The sequence below is a fragment of the Mirounga leonina genome, unplaced genomic scaffold (assembly GCF_011800145.1).
Source record: "Mirounga leonina isolate KUSES-001 unplaced genomic scaffold, KU_Mleo_1.0 Mir_174, whole genome shotgun sequence".
Lineage (NCBI taxonomy): Eukaryota > Metazoa > Chordata > Mammalia > Carnivora > Phocidae > Mirounga > Mirounga leonina.
Genome location: NW_023270451.1, coordinates 22,989,276 through 23,010,993, shown reverse-complemented (window position 1 = coordinate 23,010,993; position 21,718 = coordinate 22,989,276). Strand labels below are relative to the sequence as shown.

Here is a 21,718-nt window from a genome sequence, read left to right as displayed (position 1 = left end):
ATGAAGGTTCTCTGAACATTATAAAATACCATATAAATGTTACACAGTTGTATCATAATTATTACTACCATAGAAGTTATAAGGTTGGAAAAAGAACAATTATGATACTAATACTCCATTGGTTCCTGATGGTGCTTCCCCATGGTTCAAGATACTTCATAATTTGATCCTCCCAGCCCTGCCAACCGCATCTTCTACTCTCTACAACAAACTTTCACCTTCTGCTTCCATCAAGGTTGTCTAATTGGTGAACTATCATACTCATTGCATCCTTGATAAACCCATTTGCAAAAGGGAAAATTTTCCTAAAGTAATTAATTCGCTTGTTTGCTAATCATCCAAATCCATGTAATTTCAACCTTCATCTCCTATCTCGAAAAGCCCGAGAAAGTCAGGGACCTGGTTTGTCTTGTTTCCCTCATTGATTCCAGCCCCGAGCAAAGTGCCTAGTGCATAGTAGGAGCTCAACAAGTATTTGTCAATGTGAGCAAAAATCTACCATGTATCCCTTTTGGCTATAGCTTCAGCCTACTGGTAGAAACCTCTCCCTAAATGATAATAATTATGAAAGTAACAAGGACAATGATACTGAGAAAATGCTTACTGTTCTATGTGATTTAATGTGAAAGCAATTTAACCCTCTGATGGGGTTTTAGGACATGCTGCCCAAAGTATGGTATCTTGTCATATTGAATACTTCAAGCTGAAGGAGTTTGAGAAAACAGCAGAAGCAAGAAGGTAACTCTGATTTTCCCACATCTTCTCCCCTGAAACAGGTCAGAAAACCCTCCTGTGGGAGGTGCCCTCCCTGTACCTGGAGGAAAGAAGCATCTTTATCTCTTAAGACAAAGGAACACCAGAGAAGAATACTAACAAAGAGGACTTGCTAAGTTTCCCCTCATACTCCTTAAGGATCCATCATATTTTCTACACAACTGCCCACTCTTAATCAAACTTAACATAAAAATACTCAGTTCTGTTTTTTCAGATCCTCATTTCCTTATGAAGGTTCCATATCATGTAGAACCTTGTATGCCTTTCTTTTATGATCTTTGTCAGTTTAATTTTCAGACCCAACCTGAGATCCTAAGAGAGTCAAGGAAAACTTTTTCCTCCTCTACACCTCAAGACAATCATGTAAAATTTTTATGATATAGTTACCATTATCATTCCCATTTTATAAATAAGGAAACTGAGTCAGGGACCAAGTGCATCCTTTTCCCTAGATAATGGATCAGATAAGGTTGGAAGTCAGAAAATGAACACAGGTAGACGGGTACCAGAGCCAAAACTCTTAACATCTAACTGTAATGCATCTGTTTATACTCTTAGGAGAGTGACAATGAATTTCTTCCAGACACCAGCCATGGTGTCTGTGTTTCGAAGAAAATGAGTGAATAATTTGGACTGTTTTTCTTAAAGTTTTGAAAGTGTGCCAATTTAAAACTTGAGTTCCTCGCAAACAATCCGATGAGTAACAAAAACATAAGGCTCAGCTGTTCTTTCCAACATTGATAACCCACTGCAAATGGTTATCTGTACAATCAGTTTTCAACTGCTGTGTTTTTTATTAGAAGCCACTGGGTTCAGGATGGAAGGACAAAGTGGCAATGTAACACTAAGTGATTAAGAAATAGAACACAAGTGCGTCTAGATCCTGAGAAGGCGAGAAAGCTGGATGGGTGGTCTTCCCTCCTATTAAAGATCTTTCCTCACATGTAACTTACAAAAGAGAAGAGGTTTGTTTTCTCAGGCCACTAAATGACTATTTACAGAAAGTTACAAAAGCGGCATGAAGACATCATTTCCTCTGTTGCTGTTGCCCGGGGTTGTGTGAATGGGGAGAATGAAGGGGAATGAAAGGACCAGGAGGACAGAGATGGAGACAGGCAGGAGAGAATGACTGTGGTAGCATTTCTTTATTATGATTAAAACACTCTTTTTTCCGGGGCACCTGGGTGGCTCAGTTGGTTGAGCATCTGACTCTTGATTTCAGCTCAGGTCATGATCTCAGGGTGGTGAGTTCAAGCCCCACAGTTGGACTCCATGGTCAGCAGGGAGTCTGCTTCTCTCCCTCTCCCTCCCCTGCTCACGTGTGCCTGCTTGCTCTCTCTAAAACAAATAAATACATCTTAAAAAAAAAAAAAAACACTCTTGTTCCTACAGTAACAGCCTGCCTTTTATTTGTGTTTACCCTTTACTTTCTTTTGAAAATATTATTCATTTACTGGCACATTTCCTCATTCTCTTTTTCTTTCTCAATGTTGAAGACAGCAATGAAACATGTAGGGCTCTTCAGAGATCTCTAGCTGTAGCCAATTGGAAAAAAGTCTTATCAGTAGATAAACAATTCCCAAAGACGAAAGGAAACAAGAGCTTTATTTAAGTCCTCTAAATAAAAGTTCAAAGATAAAGAGAAATGACTTTAAATGTGTGAGTAAACAATTCAAAACAAGTAGGCACGTATTATGTACTAATAAAATGTCTAAGCACAAGCAAGCAGATTGAGAAACATTTCCTAATGCAGGAATACCCTCTCCCTTTGTCTTCAGCGTTTTATTGACAAAGACAATGCATCACAAATTTTTCGGCCAGAATATTCCTAAAGGTAAGGGCGACATGCGCCCCCGCCCAGCATTCTAGGATGTGTTCCAACACCACTTGCCGCAAACAATTTTTTGAAGGATCAACGTTTTTATATGAATAGTTTATACAAATTCAGCATCCTATTCCACAATATAGATCTTGTTTTAGTACAAATTAGTTCACTCAAAATACCTGAGTAAGACTGAGGAAAATCAGAAACATTATTGTATCTAGCCATGCTTTTTCCTACAGGGCACAGGACGTATAAGAATCCCAGTTTAGAAGCACAGTCTAGGTGGTGGGCTGGTGGAATATTTGACATCATCTCTACTCAAAACTCAAGGAACTAAAGTTAAATAAGATGAAGAACCATGGGGCGCCTGGGTGGCTCAGTTGTTAAGCGTCTGCTTTTGGCTCAGGTCATGATCTCAGGGTCCTGGGATGGAACCCTGCATCAGGGCTCTCTGCTCAGCAGGGAGCCTGCTTCTCCCTCTCCCTCTGTGCTCTCTCTCACACTCTCTCTCAAAAGAAAAAAGAAAAAAAAGATGAAGAACCACACAAATAAAAGAAACCTGCTCACAACTGGCAAATGGATTGGTTTGTACTTAATTACTTCTGCTCTAACTTCTAAAAAAGCGACGCTAAGAGGCAATGAGCTTACCTAAAAGTGATTAGCAAGAACAAAAAGGCGAAGCAAAGTTGGCCTCATCAACCCTGAGGTCCAGAGGTTAATCATCTAGGTTTCACTTTCTGCAAACCACTAACTAACAAGCCTGATTGACACACTTATCTTTCCAAGTTTCTTCGACTTTAACCATTTTCAAAGTCTTTCTTTTGCTCTTTCAGTAGCCGGCCATCGCTTGCAAAGTGCTCCTTATCTTCCAGCTAAAATGCTCTGAAATGTCAGTCTGTTACACAATGAGACCAAGTCATCAACTGAAGGGCTTCCCTTCACACACTTCCTTGTACACATCTTACTCAACTTTCTTGTCACATACATAGGAGCCATTGAGTGTGCAATATTTTTTCCCAATATTTTTACCAAACAGGAAATCATAGTAAAATCAAAGAGTTTCTAGATGTTCAGAGAAACTGAAAGTCCTACATTTACACTAACAGCAGCGGGGCCTCCCTCTATGTCACGCAATTCCCTTCACTCTTTCATGTTCATGCTTAAAAGGAAAATCACGCTTCGGGTCAGAAACACGACTTTGAAACAGAAACACTAAAAATGAGTTTGCACCCTGTATTGTTACCCCTGACATTTGACATTGCAGTTTCCTGCTTGTATGTCCGGATCCTCTGCTAAATGGTGAGATTCTGGAGGGCAGGAGTCCTCGCTGTAGACTCCCCATTGCATCTCCAGTCTATGGCTCAACGAGCGTATGTTGAAATGTCCATTTTTTGGCTACTAAGTGGACTGGTCTTTGTTTTTCATTTCTCCTTTAACTCAAAGATCTCCTTGTTTTGATGAGGCTCATATGCTCTCTTCACCAAAAATAAGTTAAAGAGCTTAGAGTGGGGACAGAGGTTTGCAAAACTAGTGACCATAATCTCTGCTAAGTGGTAACCATGGTGGGAGGGGAGTTTGGGGGAAGCCACTGAGATTAAGAGGCCAATCACAAAGTCTGTGATTTCGCCAACTGAACAGTAATGTAAACCTATTACTGAGAAGGGAGAGAATGAGATTGGTTGTAAGAAAAGCTGGGTCCCATTTCAAATGAGATGATATATGAAAAGTTTTACAAAAATATATCAGGCACCGAGAAAAAACACTATACACATTAGTCATTACTGCTGTCAGTACCTTCTGGATACATTCTTGTCTTTGAGAATTCCTTAACTTTACTTCTTGTTTATTTCCCCTCACGGTGATACCCTAGGATTAATGACATAGAGTTTGTCAAGTGTTTTGAAATCCCTGAAGTGTTATAATCAACCCAAGTACCATTTTATTTATGCAAACTGTGTCTACCCGGTGAGTCCACTTAAATATCTAGGATTGGGAACTTCTGTCTCATAAGGCTTAATAAATGATTCCCTCTGGCTCCAAAAGCAAGTACTTTTTCAATGACAGTGGGAGGGACAGCAAAGGAATTGCTCGGTGACATCTGTTGTGCAACGTTCTTCGAATGGCGCATCTCGATAAATGCATGAGAGTCCTTGGAGAGTTACTGCACACAGTGAAGAGAGAGTGGTAAAAATCCCAGTGTCTCTGTAAAGGAAGGCATGACAGGTTAGAGGCAGAAAAGCCCTGGGGTTTACATCAGTAGAAATCAACAATGACGCACTTAGTCCCTACTTTTTCACAGTGGCAGCTTTCTAGGGTCTCTGACCATGAGATAAAATTAAACGTGAAATTGAGACACGGGCTGAGGCAGTGATATGTGAGGAGAAAAGGGAGACGAGGGGGTATACCATGCTACGATTCAGAACCCTGGAAATGAGATAAAATATACTCCTGCGAACTGCCTGGACCAGCGTATATCAAAACAGCAGTTTGAAATTAATCTAAATACTACTGTATACCCTCTATGTGCCTTATGTGGCCCATACATTCAGATATTTTTTCTATTAATGACGCTAACGCAGATTATAAGTAACTTTTTAAGGGTAAGATAGTTCAAAAGTAGCAGAGTACATTTGCACCTAAGCCATCAGGCTCTGAGCCCGATGAGCTTTGCACTCTGTGCCTGGTTCCTCTCCAATTGCTGGAGAGGGCCTGTGACTGCTAAAACCAAGAATGGGAGGCTCAGTGGGAGGGCTGGTTTACCAAGGCAGCAAAGTCCATTTGCAGAGTGAGAACTCAGCTTTGTCAATGGCTTTCTGCATGAGTCATTAAGGATTTTTAATATACCTAAAGTCTTCAAAATAACTAAAAGTGAATGAAATAGGGGCGCCTGGGTAGCTCAGTCGGTTAAGTGTCTGACTCTTGGTTTCGGCTCAGGTTGTGATCTCAGGGTTGTGAGACTGGGCCCCACGTGGGGCTCAGCGCTCAGTGTGGCATCTTCTTGAGATTCCCTCTCCCTCTGTCCCTTCCTCTCATCCTCCTCCTCTCTCTCTATCTCTCTAAAATAAATAAATATATCTTTTCAAAAAAGCAAATGAAATAACCTACATGAAAAACTAATCTTCTGGTAAAAATATTACATAAGCAATCCCAAATATTACTACTATTATTATTATTATTAAATTATCTAAATTATTGAGGAGAAAGTAAAACTGTCACTTATATACAAATGTTCAACTTGCCCTTAAATGGAGAAATCCTCCAGACATTTGTAAATGCTACATACACGATGTATCTATTTATTCTCACATCTGCATTCTTTTTAAAGATTTTATTTATTTGAGAAAGAAAGAGAGAGAGAGTGTGTTGAGCACACAGAGGGAGAGGGAGAAGCAGACTCCCTGCTGAGCAGGGAGCCCGATTCAGGGCTTGATCCCAGGATCCTGGGATCATGACCTGAGCCAAAGGCAGACACTTAACCGACTGGGCCACCCAGGTGTCCCTCTTATATCCACGTTTTATAACCATTTGTCTCACTGCATTTGAGTATCTCTTAAAAGCATTCTCAAGACCAGTTTTTTAATTAGAATTTTCTGTACTTCTATTGCAGTCTTGAACTATTTTACAGTGAAAACCACAGAAAGTGAATGGATTCTTTACCTCCAAGTCATCGTCGGGGATAGCTCTTTTCCACTTTACGTTCCACCTGATGTGTTCATAGGCATTGACTACAACTTCGATTGCTCTGGGACAAGAATGGCAAGCCTGTATCACCTGTCAAGGAAGCACGCAGCTTTAATTGTTCAATGCACGTCTATGATTCCTTCATTGTCACGGAGACATCGAGAACATACGGACTCCTTGGTCTCCTTGGAGCCCTGAAATGCTTTTGTGAAGCTTCATGCCTTTGAGTTTTCAAACACACTGCTAGTGCCAACGTAGATGGGAGGATTGATAAAATCACACTAACTTCCTTCAACATTCAGGAGCAAGTGAGAAAGAGGAGCTAACAAAGAAGGTGGGAGTCTGATGAAAGGCACATCCTCCCCTTACAACCTTCAGCCCTCCCCACTGGAACACCTCCAGCTTCTTTCTGCCAAAATGACCCATCTCCAGAAGTCCTTTGAGTGTGGTCTGCTTTCATTTCAAAGGGACCCAGCTGGTTCGGCAACTGGTCTACAGGGAACCTGCAGCAAAAGTACTCTTGACTCCGAATTTACCTGCCTTTCTTTCCTTTGCCAACAGACAAGCAACCCCGGCCACAGACTTGAACCTTTAAAGTTTCTCATCATGAGTTACACATCGGTTCCATTTTTCCCTTGGAACTCCAGAAAACATATATCAAGCTCTCTGTGGAGTCGTCTTCAAGACCCTTCACTGGACATGATATGAGGAGAAAGCCCCCCATCGCTGCCGTTGGAAGGGAGGCATGCCTTTGCACTGAAACAACTTTCTTGGGAGAGTTCTTCCTGACTTCCCAGTCCTTGCCAACCTCAGCCTATTGTTGGGAAAAGGGTCACAACACTGGTCTTCTCTACCTCCTTTACAAGTTCGTCACAAGTGATCCAGCATTGTATTTTTCAATGTGGGCTGTTAAGAATCTACTGTCTTGAGGCCCCAGGCAAAACTGAGACAGAAAGATTATAACTTTAATGCCCGGTTCAGTGTATGTGTGTGCGTGTGCGTGTGTGTGTGCGTGTGCATGTGGTGTCACCCAAATGGAAGGCCCACGTCAGGAAAGAGCTGATGTTAAGAGCATGTTAGGGTGGAGCCCTCTGACAGTCTACCTGCAAGACCAGTCTGAAGAGCTTGGGACTGGCTTAACAGGCAAGAGAATGCTATTACATTTTCTTAACAAGAGAGGGTTATATTCAATCAATTCATTCCATTAGGAGGCCTTTATTGAGCACTGTGTTTAGCCCTATGACAGTAATTCCGAGAAGTTTATGACCTGTTTTTTGTCTTCAAGGAGTTTACAACCTAGTTGAAGAGAAAAGACATACACATTTCAAAGAGCGAGCAGTGTAAGTCAGTAAATAATAAGAGACTGGCTTAAAGATCATCAAGTGTCCCTTGAGCATCATGAACAAAAGCACAAAGGAGAAAACAAGGATATCAAGGGCAGAGAGCAGTAAGGAGGCTGAATGGGAGTGCACCAAACGGCTTCTCAGCTAGCTTCACTGTCAGTCACAAGATGAAGGGTAACCGAAGCTCTGAGAAAGAGCAAGGGGGGCTTAATGACTAATCAGCTATGGGGAGTAAAGAATGCAACTTGCAAGCCTAAGAACAAGGACATATAGGGGTGCCACTGACGGAAATGAGGAAATGGGAAGGGCATACTAATTTGGGGATGGTCAGATCATGGGCAGGAGGATATGTCATAGGCAATGTCTTAATGTCAGTCAAAAATGTGCGTGATAACGCTCTGCTGAGAAGGCCAAGATGGAGGAGGAGACTTGTGCGCCATTAAAGAATGTGCTGGCTAATGCCACACAGCTCAGTAAGACTCTAAATGGGAATAAATGGAAATGGTAGAGGACCATGGTCTAAAGCCTGGGGAATCCTAACAAGCAGGAGAGAGGGAGAAGGAAAAATGTTATAGCTACCATCTTTTGAGTATTTATTTATTGATTGATTGATTTTTTAAATATTTATTTATTTATTTATTAGAGAGCGAGTGAGAGAGAAACAGCATGAGAGGGGAGAGGGTCAGAGAGAGAAGCAGGCTCCCCGCTGAGCCGGGAGCCCGATGTGGGACTCGATCCCAGGACCCTGGGATCATGACCTGAGCTGAAGGCAGTCACTTAACCAACTGAGTCACCCAGGCGCCCCATGAGCATTTATTATGTGTCAGGGACTATGTTAAATCTTTGCATATTTGCCTTGCTCAATCTTCAAACAACCCTATGAGGTTAGTCCTATACTTATATCCATTTTACAGATTTAAAATCTAAGACGGAGAAAATTTATACCCAAGGTTATTTAGCTAGTAAATGACAGAGCTGGGATTCAAATTCGGGTCTGTATGACTCCAAAAGTCAAAAGGAAATCAGGCCTATCACAGTGAAAGACATCAGGTGAGGAGAGCATTGGAAGCCAGGTTATCACCAGAGCCATGAAGATTAGGGAGAGGAAGACAGATTAGAAACCACCAGATCTGACTAAAAGGCCAGCTTACCAGGAGTTGGGTGGATTCAAACAGGGAGGGATCAGACTATGGGAGACAGATAGAGGATGGATGCACAGTTGTAATTAGGGCTGACCCATCCTCATCTTTAAGACCTTGGCGTCATAGCATACAGAGTTTTAGAGACCCAATAAATAACTTTCTCTGCTGAGTTTAGAACTTATTTAAAAAATGGAGTAAAGATGATAATCAGAGAACAGAATGTTATTTTTATTACTAATAAAACTGATTACATATAATATGTTGAATTATGGGACCACATCAAGCTTCCTAACACTCCACCCCAAGATTAAATTTGCATCCCCAAACTATGGGTCTCTGCCTGATGTAAAGAGCTTGTTGCTGGATGCCTACTACACAGAAGAACCAAGAATTCAGGTTTTCTCTAGGCCCACAGTTGAACAAGCAAGTTCAGTTCCTCCGCCCAATTCATCAGTAGGTTAAGTGGAATAAGATAAGGATTATCTTAAGGGGACAGAGGTGGGTGGGGGTTTCATTTTAGCAGAACTTCTCTTACAAACGCATGAGACAAAGGAGATGGCAGCTCTCCTCTAATATAACACATCAAAACCCAGCTGCAACGGCCCAAACCCCATGGGAATCGGGAACAACAAAATATGGTGAGATGAAGCAGGGTCATCAGAGTGGAGATATCCGGAAAGAAAGATTGTATGAATTTATTGGAGCATGGTTCCAAATCAGGAGGCCTGGCCTCAGTAGAGGACTGTGTCAGTCCCAGCAAACAGGCCAACCAGAGGGTCTCAAGAAGTAATAAGGGAGTTTTATTGAAAATGAAGTTTGAGTCAGTGGCATGCAAAAAAATGTTCAATTACAGGCCTTCTGGAAAAGGAAAAACTGTGCGTATTTTTATATGTACATAAATGCAATACAAATTTTTACTAATACAAAGAATGTGCAGCCCACAGTTTATGAATAACAAAATATCCAGTACTCTTTATTTCTTATTTTGTACAGTTAATTGGTTCTTACAGAATACTTTCACTGATTTTTGTTATCAATTTTGTATGGATATTGGATTACATTCATAGCCAAAATCTATGTCTGCAATTGAAGAATACATGTAGTTGTTATATGAATGTTGGTTGATAATTTTATTACACAAAAGAGTAACCATTCCACAAATGTGAAACAATGAAGACCTATATTGGAACTTCACTCATTCATCAATGACGTAACTTTTTTCTTGAAATGTATAATAGTTTTTGAATACTGGGGTCATATTTCCCCATTTTTTGTGCTATTCACAATGTCAGAGCTATGGACACTACATACTTTTAAGTTTAATCTGTATTAGTAACATTCTCTCCATTAATTTCTTAGGTCTAGACACCAACAAAGCAATAAATCAAAGTCTGATCAGTAGCATTTGCTGATTTCTGTGGTGTAAATACTCCCATCGTGGCCTATTCATAGCTACCAACCTGAGATCACTGAATGCACTGCAGGGAAGAGATGTGCAGTAACCAGGCATTATACAATGTTTCCACTACACAGGTATAATAGATGCCTAAAGCATCAAGAGCATAGGTATGTAGAGGAAAATAATTAAGAAATATAAAGAAAATAATTAGAAAATAATGTGTTTTAAATATCTATTATCTTTTTTTTTTAAAGATTTTATTTATTTATTTATTTGAGACAGAGAGAATGAGAGAGACAGAGAGCACATGAGAGGGGATAGGGTCAGAGGGCAAAGCAGACTCCCTGCCGAGCAGGGAGCCCGATGCGGGACTCGATCCCGGGACTCCAGGATCATGACCTGAGCCGAAGGCAGTCGCTTAACCAACTGAGCCACCCAGGCGCCCTAAATATCTATTATCTTGGTTTTTAGTATACTCTGTTTGTTGTAAGCTTATTTGATTTAACTTTTTTAAAGATTTTATTTATTTATTTGTCAGAGAGAGAGCACAAGCTGGGGGAGAAGCAGAGGGAGAGGGAGAAGCAGACTCCCTGCTGAGCGGGGAGCCCGATGCAGGACTCGATCCCCGGACCCTGGGCCGGGGCAGCTGAGCCGAAGGCAGCTGCTTAACCGACCAAGCCACCCAGACGTCTCGATTTGATTTAATTTTTAATAATGCTGCACTTAACAACCAGCTCGCACAATTCCTGATAATTTCTCAGCTCCCGTGAGCCACTGTGAGTCCATTTCCAGCAGTCAGATGCTTTCAGTTGTCCCATGTTTAAGCACAGGCACAGGCCATCACAGACTAACTGTATGTATCGAAGCTCTAAATCAGTGAATGTGGCTGGGTCCAAATGAGTACAACATATATACTTGCTTAATGCAGAGGAACCATTCACATGCATATTCTGGGCACAGTGCACAAAGCGGAGCAGCTGACCATGGCTTTTTCAGCCATGCCTAACCACATAAATAACAATCCTATATCATCAACCCATAAGAGGGTAGGGAGGTAGGTTGGAGCCAGAGACTCATTGCTAAAGGACCTCTGAAGAGTCCTCATTTTCGTGTCTACGGAAAGTGTAGCCAAAAGGACTTCCATCTCGGTACTTTTCAGTACCATGGCCTTAGAAAATTAAGGCAACTGGGGCTGCTCTTTTCTCTGGAGCTGGGATGAGGATGACAGATACGGAGCTCCAGGTGAAAGAGACAGACAAAATCTGAAGCTGACTAATTAATTTGTATACTAGTTCTAAACTACTACCATTGTATCAGGATGCTAGAGTTGCAAGGGACCCTAAAGATTATTCACCTCAATTTGGAGATGAGAACATTGAAAAACAGAGAGGCATACAGTAAGAGGAAGCATGAGGACTTAACCTCATGTCTTCTTAATCTGAGTTTAGTGCTCTTTCAAATATATTCTAATTCCCTTATTTTAATTCTTAGATAACGGCCAGTGAAATTAGTAGTTTCAGGACACAAATCTCATTGCACAGATATTTTGAAACAAGAATCACTCTTGGGGCGCTTGGGTGGCTCAGTTGGTTAAGCGACTGCCTTCGGCTCAGGTCATGATCCTGGAGTCCCGGGATCAAGTCCCGTATCGGGCTCCCTGCTCAGCAGGGAGTCTGCTTCTCCCTCTGACCCTCTTCCCTCTCATGCTCTGTCTCTAAAATAAATAAATAAGTCTTTAAAAAAAAAAAAGAATCACTCTTTACCCTAATTATTTGAGGCTGAGTTTTGTTGAAATTTCAAAAGAATTCTCTTTCGAATGTAAAGCTGTTGCTGGTGATATAAACATAGTCACCATTGGGAACATCACATCCTTCTCTAAAGACCTCCAGATAAATCCTTTCTGAAAGGATGATCTGTGGTGAGAAGTACGTGGGTAATCAGTTGATAATCTCAAATAGAGATTTACATTTAAGAGTCACTAGTACAGAGATGATAGCTGAAATTAATCCAAGGCTTGAATCAAAAGTATACTTATAATGGAGTTATAAACCAAAAAAGTATGGAGAAATCAGAAAGCGTGTAATGAGGCTCTGCACATGGTTTAAGGGCCACTCAGAAAACTGGCCTCTGCTCTACACTAATTCCCCGGTCACGCTCACTCTTCACGGAAGCTGCACTCGTTATATTTAAAGACAAAATGCTCACTTACCCAACACAGGTAATTTGTCCCCAGATATTCCCTACTTTCCCCTTCCTGCCAACACCTCGATCACAGAAGAGACGTAGATAAAAGTTACTCTCCTCTTGCAACACATTACCTACTTCCAGATTAGGGTTCCCAGATTTAACTAATAATAATAATAATATTGACTGCCAGATTAAATTTGAATTTCAGATAGACAATACAGAATTCTTAGTGTAAACATGTCCCAAATATTGTTTTTTAAGATTTTATTTATTTATTTGACAGAGAGAGCAAGAGAGCACAAGCGGGGGCAGCAGTAGAAGGTGAGGGAGAAGCAGACTCCCCGCGGAGCAGGGAGCCCGATGTGGGGCTCGATCCCAGGACCCTGGGATCATGACCTGAGCCGAAGGCAGACACTTAACCATCTGAGCCACCCAGGTGCACCCCGTGTCCCAAATATTGCATGGGACATATTTATATGAAAAAGTACTTAATATATATCTAAACTTCAGATTTAACTGAGCATCCTGTATTTTATTCGGCAACATTATTCTCAGCCTCCATTCAGAAACAGTTCAAACTAAGTTATGTGTACAGGAACATCATCCATTCATATTTCAGGAGCCTCCTTCACACTTCTGGTGCCTCAGTTTGCACCTGGCATACTCCCATATATCATAGTGAGATAACTTGTTACCTTTCATTCGGCCGAAAAAAAAAAATTAAGTAGTTCTTAACCTGCAGTCTTTTGATGCACAAAGTCCAAAGCTCCCACTGCTGTCATTAGGTTTTGCTGACACTGACCACTATGTTTTCGGCTCACAGAAGATGGTTCTCATAGCACGAAAGTCTTCGTTAGGAGCCTGACAGCCTCCCAGTTCTCTTCACGGCATGTCAGGCTTCTTCCAGAACTAAGACAGTTGGACACACTGTCTTCAGGCCTCAATAATTATTCTACTGGGCAACAACAACAAAAGAGATCCTTAAGAGACATCAAACTCCATATCATCACTCTACCCTGACTACCAGGAACCTTGACCATCAAATGAGAAAGGACTGTTGTGGACTCAGGGGGAGAAGCTTCTGCTTCTTCTTTGTCCACCTGGAAACAGACCTTCACTTTCTGTGGGTCTCTGGTGTCTCTATTCTCTCTTCAGGGAAGAACAGTCGGACAAAAATTTCTTTCTACAATGGTGGCACCTGGAGAGACCTCTAGACACTTGCTCTCATCATCTGGCCCCTGGAAGCATAAATTAAAAAAGAGATTCAAGATAAATCTCCCTGCCACCCTTCCAAAACAATGCCACCTCTGTAAGCCACTTCAGCCAAAAAATTCTTTTTATATTGATATATCTGTGTGCAGAAAAGTACTTAATGATCAAAGAGACTGCTTGTATTCTGGGCTTCATTTGCGGCATTGTTCAACAGCAGAAATCATCCTTACCTCCCCCAAACCCTCACATACCTTTCCCTCCCCTAGAAAAATGTCTTTCTTGCCCTACAAGAAAACCCAATCTTGGCTCCCTGGGGTGTCACTTCCTTCTGAATTATGCCGAGAGAAAAAAAATCAAATGTCCTTTTGTACCCTGGAAAGCAATTGCAGACCCTATAATTCTTTTTTTTCCCTTATGTAATTTATACATTGGCTTTCAGTGAAATACACCCTCTACAAATTTGCTTTGTATTTGGAAGACAGCATCTTCAGCTCTGACCTTGTTCCTTGTAAATAAGGAAACTGAATTCCCCATCCACAGGAGAACAAATCACTTTATCTTCTGGATAAATGAGTCAGTCATTTACTTGTCGTAAAGATGACTTTCTCTTTGGACAGTCGGGCTGTGGAGTAGTTGTGCTAAATCACTTTGAAGCATCTGCATAGTAAATGGAATAGTTTTTCTTTAGTTTTCCTTTGGAAGGGGGCCAGTTCCCTCACACTGTCTGTTGGGTAGCAACAAAAATGTTTATAATACCAGCCATCAACCAGTGGCCAATCCCATCCTAAATCTCTTTAGCATATGGCCAAACTGGAGGAGTTCAGAGGAGCGAAACATAAGGGAATAAGAACATGCTAACTCTGGATAATGTCCTTGGGGCACACAATCAGCCACCGATGTTACAGGCTTGCGGAGCCACCGAAGTAAAGCTAGGAGGACGGACTCCTGCAATAGATGAGGTGTACATTTTGAGAGGAGGAAGATGAAAGGAAACAATTTTGTTGAGCGCCACTACTGGGCTGGATGATGGACATATCTTACCCACTTATTCCTGAAACATTTTGGAAAAGCTGGTATTTTTACCTTCATTTTTTCAGATGAGGAAATTGAGATCTGGGAGATCAGGGACTTGTTCAGAAATCGTAATGCACATAAATAGCCAAGCCAGGACTCATCGCTAAGCCTCTGCTCCTAAGCCTCCTCACTGTCACCTCTCAGGGGACTGCTTTTGGGAAAAGGACCTGGGGACCTTCTTCACATTTGCAAGACTTCTCACTGGAGAGCAGAAACTCCCTGTGAAAGCCCATTTCCCTCAATCTGGCTCTCAAAGGGGAAAAAAGAGGAAAGGGTATTCTAGCTACTTTCACAGAGACCTGTTTCATCCACAGTCAACTAGCAGTGAGTTTCAGGCTAAAACACGACATTTTGTCTCTGGGCAGTCTCCCACATTGTCTCTCCTGGTTGGAGAGGCCCCCTGTGGCTAACCCAGGCCCAGGGCACTGATTCCACTGATCAAAAATACGTAATAATAGCAAGAATGACAGCCACCATTTTTCTAATGGTTGCCACTCACCAGGCACAGTGCCAACACCTCTCAAATGTCATCTTGTTTCATTCTGAAAGCAAACTTAGGAGAAAACAGTTATTATTCACAGATAAAGCGAGGTGGAACCTCGCTGGAACCTCCATGCCCTTCCTCCCTCTCCACCCTTTGCTCTGGAAAGAAGGTGGCCTTAGAAAATAAATACACACGGAATTATGCTTTGTGGAGTGAGCCATAGGAGAAAGAGATCAATTGTCTGTCTTCTAGAAGTTGCACTATGAAGATGGCCCTACTAATGAGATGTAGGTGGAGCAAGAAGATGAACAGAGACCAAGGGAGAGGTACTTGCAGATGTGGGATGGAGCTGGGGCAGGCACTCTGCAAGGACTGAAGCGACTCAAGAGGAAGAGTAAAGAAAGGTTTGCACCATCCTCTGGGCTCTGAATATATCTGTGTGCTACTAGTAAGATTAATTTCCTTCTAATGTAGGATCACGTCTGCATATTATTGCAAAAGCATAAAGGCAGAGTGTACCCATTTCACAGTGGAAGAATCTGAGGCTTGGGAGACTTAAGTAATGTATTCAAAGTAAAATTCTTAGGGAAGTGGAAAGACCCAAGTTTGTTTGATCCCAAAGTCCAGGCTTCTTTATTCCTGGCATGAAGAGTTTGGCTAAGTCTAGACTGAACGAGTTATAAGTGACAGTGCAGAGATAAAAATGTAAAACAAGAACAGTTCCATACGTAATTTAAAATACATTCTGTACGTAATTTAAAATATATTCTGCTCAAAAGATGGCAAGTATTTTCCTGTCTGATGCCACTGGTCTCTGCAGGAGACTTAAAGTAGCTTTCTGATCTTTCTCAACTCAGTCTGGCAGAAGCTGCTAGCTGTTCACTGGTGCTCACACGAGGCATGGAGAATTATCTGCCACTCTTGTTCTCATTCTTAGCTCTCAGCCCCAGATTTCAAACCAAACTGGACAAGGACCGAGTCGCCAGGGTCGTGTATGTCAGTGTGAGGTCAGTTGGAGAATCAAAGGGAGTTAGCCAGAGACTCAAGTCTCAAATAAGCTTGAGTTATCTCCAGAGTGAAGAGACCCAGCCATCCTTGGAGTCTCTGGGGACCCTGCTGACTACTGGGTTCTGCACTGGGCACCTTGCACATAGCCTTACCTTGTGGAACTGTGGAGGGTATATCCGGGCAGCCCCATGGTTCAACAGGAGCTGGTAGCAGATCTCAGGCTGGGCCGCCGGGCGCACAGAGGTGACCTTCAGCACGTACTGGATGGCCGCACAGCCGTTGATATCCATGAGATTGGCTTCGGCCCCCGCCTCCAGCATCATGTGCATGAGCACGTGGTCACAGTTCCAGGCGGCCTTGTGCAGCGGGGATTTGAAGTCATCATCCCTGGCGTTGACCTCGGCCTTGTAGTCCAACAGCATGCGGCAGATCAAGTGGTGCTCCCTGCTGTACTCCTGCTCTTTAAAGCGGAGGGCCCAGTAGGTGGCGATAGCCAGCGGGGTCTCCATGTGGGCGTTCACACTGTCCACTATGGCCCCGTGCTCCACGTAGAAGGCCACCAGCTCCGAGAGGCCGAAGTGGGCAGCCGTGTGCAAGGGCGTCTCCTCATCCTGATTGTTGGTCTTCATGTTCACGTTGGCCCCTAGAAAGGGCGATTGAGGAAGACAATTACGTCAACATATTTTGCCATTATTCCTGAGGTTCAAGACTTTTCCCACCGCTTCCCTTTCAACCTTTGACTGCCTTACATAAGCCATCCTTTCCAGGGTCCTTTGTTGGTCCCCAGGGAAGCCAGGCATTTGAAACAACAGGGCCGCCTCCTGGACAACCAGCAAATGTACTGGGGTTGGGTAAGGGTGGGGGGAGAACCGATGATTTCCATGGGAAAGCCAGAGCACTCCATTGAGTTTCAGTTCCCCAGGTGGATTGGAAAATACAAAGTGATTCCTGTAACTAAATAGCTTTTATCGATAAAATAGCAAATATCATTGAAAATAAAGGTTATATTGCAACCTTTGGAGCTCACACAGGTGGCTTTAAATAAAACCAATTTCTTTGAATGTTTCACAAAATCATGTTTTTCTTCTCTTTCAAAGCTGGGAACCTGAAAGTTTGGTCCAAGCAAACTTTAGTATTATGGAAGTTGCCCAGCTCTGACTGCCAATAGCTGATACTAGAGCCACCCAAGTCTAAGACTCCTTTGGAATACAACTGGGGGAAAACTAAGAACACAAACACTGTGACCACCAAGCTAGCCTAAAGGTCATATTTTGCTTGGAAAGGGGTAGAAGCCAGTCTAATAGAAATACTCACTGAAAGAAAGAGAGTGACTTAGAGGCATATTTGATTTATGGCTGATAATGGTTGTTAGAAATACAAATTTGTACTGTTTGGAAAGCTCCGCAGAAATTACTTAACCGGACTCACTTATCTAACACACTAGGAAACTGAAGTGAATTTTATTTTTCTGATAGAGTGTGTTAAGTACTAGAATGGTCAACTTAAGAAGCTGAAATTTTCCTTCTCTGCCTAATTTAATGGGGTGAACGCATCGACCCCTAGGGGGCCTACTCTATAATCAATTCTACTGGAAATTTTCATAACTACTTCAAGTTTAAATCTGGAAAGATTTTTTTATCATAATGATTATTATTTCAGCAACTAATATTTATTAAGCACTTACCATTTGTAACATTCTGAGCTAAATGCTTTTCATATGTTGCCTCATTGAATCTTCCCTAGCAACCCTTCGCAATAGGTGCAATTTTTACCCTAATTTTACAGATGAAGGAATTTGTACTTAGAAAGGCTAATAACGACATCAAGCTATGATGCGATAGAACGAAGGTCTGAGAGCAGACAGCCTGGCTTCAGAAATCTCTTACCACTGTACATCCTACCTCATGATTTTTCTAGAAGAAATCTTTCCTGTACTTTGCTCTCTTTGGGTAGTTGAAAACTTGAGAGGACTAGAGAAATCACGTTGCATTTTGTGAATTTTTTAAAAATTTGTTTTCCATATATTGCCCCTTTATGCCTTTGTTTATGGCATCCTGTGATCAGGCAGAACCTACTTAGGAAGGGCAATACTCCCACACACATGCTCAGCATCCTATACAAAATCAACCCCCCAGGGAGGTTTCTGAGAGCACTTTGCGCTATAAACTCGGAGGCTGTCTGTTCTCTCAACTTGCAGAGAGCAGACTTATAACCAAAGATGGTCTCCCACAGAGCCATCCATGTGCATCAGTATTCCACCCTGGAGAAGCTCTGTGTCAGATGTCTTTCCAGGTCAGCCCTGCTTTGCTCTGGAGGGAAATGGAATGAATAAGAATGGCTTCCCAGAAGCCAAATGCAGGGTCACTTCAGACACTGGAGAATTTCCAGTAAGGAAAGGAATCAAAGGGTCAGGATGAAAATTTTACAGGCCAACTTGGAACAAACCACATCCTTTATTTTTTAATGTACTTGGACTTTTACTATTGATCCTTGACCTGTTGGTACAACTAGATGTGCTGCATAGATTTCTTTTCTGAATAGGAGATCTTTATTTTTTATATTTGAATTGTATCCTTGAGCATAACTTTTCCAGAGAATATATAAAGTGGGACAATTTGAGTACTTTTTTATTTTAGATTTTGTGCTTTATTCAAGAAATTAGAGACCTCAACTATAAATTCTTGGAAACTTCTAACAAATATTCTTTTTTTAAAAAAAGGTTTTATTTATTTATTTGAGAGAAAGTGAGCGAGAGAGAGAGAAAGCAAGCACAAGTGTGGGGAGGGGCAAAAGGAGAGGGAGAAGCAAGACGCCAGATGCCCTGCTGAGCAGGGAGCCGACTCAGGACTCGATCCCAGGACGCTGAGATCATGATCTGAGCCGAAGGCAGACGCTTAACCGACTGGGCCACCATGCTCCCCTTAATAAGTATTCTTAATGTGAAAATACAATATGTTAGCTTCCTAGCACTGCCGTAACAAAGTACCACAAACTAGTTTGCTTAAGACAACAGGAATGTGTTCACAGTTCTGGAGACTGGAAGTCTGAAATTAGGATGTCGGCAGGGTTGGCTTCCCCTAAGGGCTTTCAGGGAGAGTCTGTCTCATGGCTCTCTCCCAGCTTCTGGTGATGGCTGACAATCCTTGGGGTTCCTTGGCTTATAGATATATCACTCCAGTGTCTGCCTCCATCTTCGATCATATGCCAGGTCAAGAAATCAAACACCTCCAAGAGCCAGAGAAGCCCTCCACTTTCCTATGCTCCTTCCCCAGCGCAACTCCTCCAGCCCGCCCAAGGTATTATTCTCCTGAGTATTATGCATTTCTTATAGTTTTACCACCTCTGTATGTATCCCTAAGCAAGAAAGTTTTGTTTCATTTATTTTTGAACTTTATATAAGTGAAATAATAAACACATATTCTTCTATGACTTGCTTCTTTCATTCAACATTATGTTTGTGAAAATAATCTATGTTGTGATGCTGAAGCTGTCATTCGTTCATTTGATTGTGTTCTGTCTCACTGCACAAGTAATCCACAATCTATCCATCCTACTGGTGATGGACATTTCTAGTTTCAGGCTATTCCAAACATTGCTGTGCTGAGCATTCTTGTACATTCCTGTACCCTGGTGCTCACATGCAGGCGTTTCTGGGTTCTATGCCTATGAATGGAATGACTGGTTCATTGGGTGTTCATACCTTCACCTTTACTAGATAGTGCCAAACAGGCCCAGTTTACACTTCCATAAGCCATGCGTGAGGGTTCTTGTTGGGCCACATGCTCATCTATGGCTGGTATTTTTGCTCGATTTAATTTTAGCCAATCTGGTGGGTGTGTAGTGATACGTCATTGTGTCTAAATGTTTGTTTTCCTAAGTAACAGTTAGCTTAGACAAATTTTAACATTGCTATTGACCAACATTGCCTTTTGCTTACTACCATAAATTTTCCATGGTGTTACAGAATTACTTTAAATGTCATTTGAAAGGAATTACATGATATTCCACAAGTTAGTTTACCCAACTGTTGGATATGAGGATTTTTTTCAAATGTTTTGATCTCATAATTAATGCTAAAATTAATAAATTTGTATGAAAATTTTAAGATTATTTCCTTGGCATAAATTCCTCCTACATCGAATCATTAAGCTGAAATGTGTGAACTGTTTTAAGGACTTTTATGAATAATTGTCGCAAGTTATATAACTCATTGATGTGTAGCAGTGATATTTCACTCACCAGTATGTTGTTATACTTTAAAAAACATTTTTTGCTAGTTTGGAAGTTAGAAATGGTCTTCTTTTTTAAAAAATCTAAGTTCATTTGATTACTAGAGTTTGAACACTTTCTCTGTAATTATTAACTAGTGTATTTCTTCTTTAGTTAATTGTCTAAACTTTTGTCCTTTTATACATTCCAGACTTCCTGCTTTGTTTTCATTTATATGAACCATTCATTAAAATAAGATGTAAGCCTATGTTATAATTGCTACAAAATTTTTAACCACTTTGATTTTTCTTAAATACAATGACGTTAACTTTCGATAGTCAAATTTTTCCCATTTTTAAAAAATATTAGAATGCCTTCCTCTCAGAGTTTGCATAGCTATCCAGATTAATTATAATTTAGTTTTTTATACATTTTTAGAAATGTTTAACATTTGATTCACCTGGAACTTATTTTGCTGTAGACATCAATTTTAGGAAGAACTGACATTCTTACAATATAGAGTCTCTCCGTGCAGAAATATGGTCTATTTCTCTAACAGTTTTCTTTACACTCTGTAAACTATCCTTCCCAAAAATTTACAGCAATTTTCATTGTAGGGGATAAATTATTTCATTCAGGGATAAATTATTTCTTGGGTAAAGTCACTTTTAATGAGAGAGGGCCCTTCATGAACCCTTTAATGTATGCAAGATGGTCCCCAGAAGTAGTCTGGAATGCTAGTAAAGGAGACAGATACAAATTTTAATTTGTACTGATGATAAAGAACAAGGACTTTTCAGATTCTGCCTGTGGGCAAAGAAGACAGAGATTTGGGTACACTAAGAATGGGATGAAGAGGGGACACAGGATGAGAATCTGAACAGAAAGAGTGGGAACTGGTCACAAGAAATGACTAGGCCAGGCCAGAGGGAAAAGATAATGTTGAAGCCAGGATTACTGAGGGACATGATGCCAGTCAGTATTAAATGTTTTCTCTTCTCCCATACTGCGAGATAGTATCCTTTCATTACTCCCAACAGAGAGAATCAATTTCATCAGTCTTAGTTATGAGACTTCACGTTTTCTTTTTTTGTTTGTTTTTTGTTTTCAAATAAAATTCAATTGCCTCACGTGCCCATTTGTTAGATTGGCTGATCATCAGTGCTCAGTCATCATGGTGGCGCCATCTGTTGGGCTTTGCTACTCCCTACAGGCTGAGGGTTGGTCCTCAGAAGCATCCTCTCCAGACCATCCACGTTCCCCACAACTTCTGGCACCTTGAGAGCTACTTAAGAGTGCAGCAGAGAGCAAGTCTCTGTCACTACAGAAACTGTCATTTCTCTATATTTCCAGACTCGGGGAATCCACGTCCCCTACCAT

General features: G+C 41.4%; 1 protein-coding gene across 2 annotated transcripts in view; it reads right to left on the bottom strand.

Annotated features, from left to right (window-relative positions):
- Positions 1–2,362: 2,362 nt before the first annotated feature.
- ASB4 (ankyrin repeat and SOCS box containing 4) overlaps positions 2,363–21,718 on the bottom strand; it is a 61,782-nt gene continuing 42,426 nt past the window's right edge. Inside the window, exons 3-5 of one of the 2 annotated variants that reach the window (XM_035020599.1) lie at positions 16,282–16,772; positions 6,257–6,370; positions 2,363–4,801 (exon numbers count right to left, since the gene is read on the bottom strand). In XM_035020599.1, coding sequence (XP_034876490.1) covers positions 4,613–4,801; positions 6,257–6,370; positions 16,282–16,772 — 794 coding nt within the window. In that variant the 3' untranslated portion in view covers positions 2,363–4,612. Of the gene's footprint in view, positions 4,802–6,256; positions 6,371–13,413; positions 13,590–16,281; positions 16,773–21,718 lie in introns of those variants that run through there. The other variant, XM_035020600.1, reaches the window with a different exon arrangement.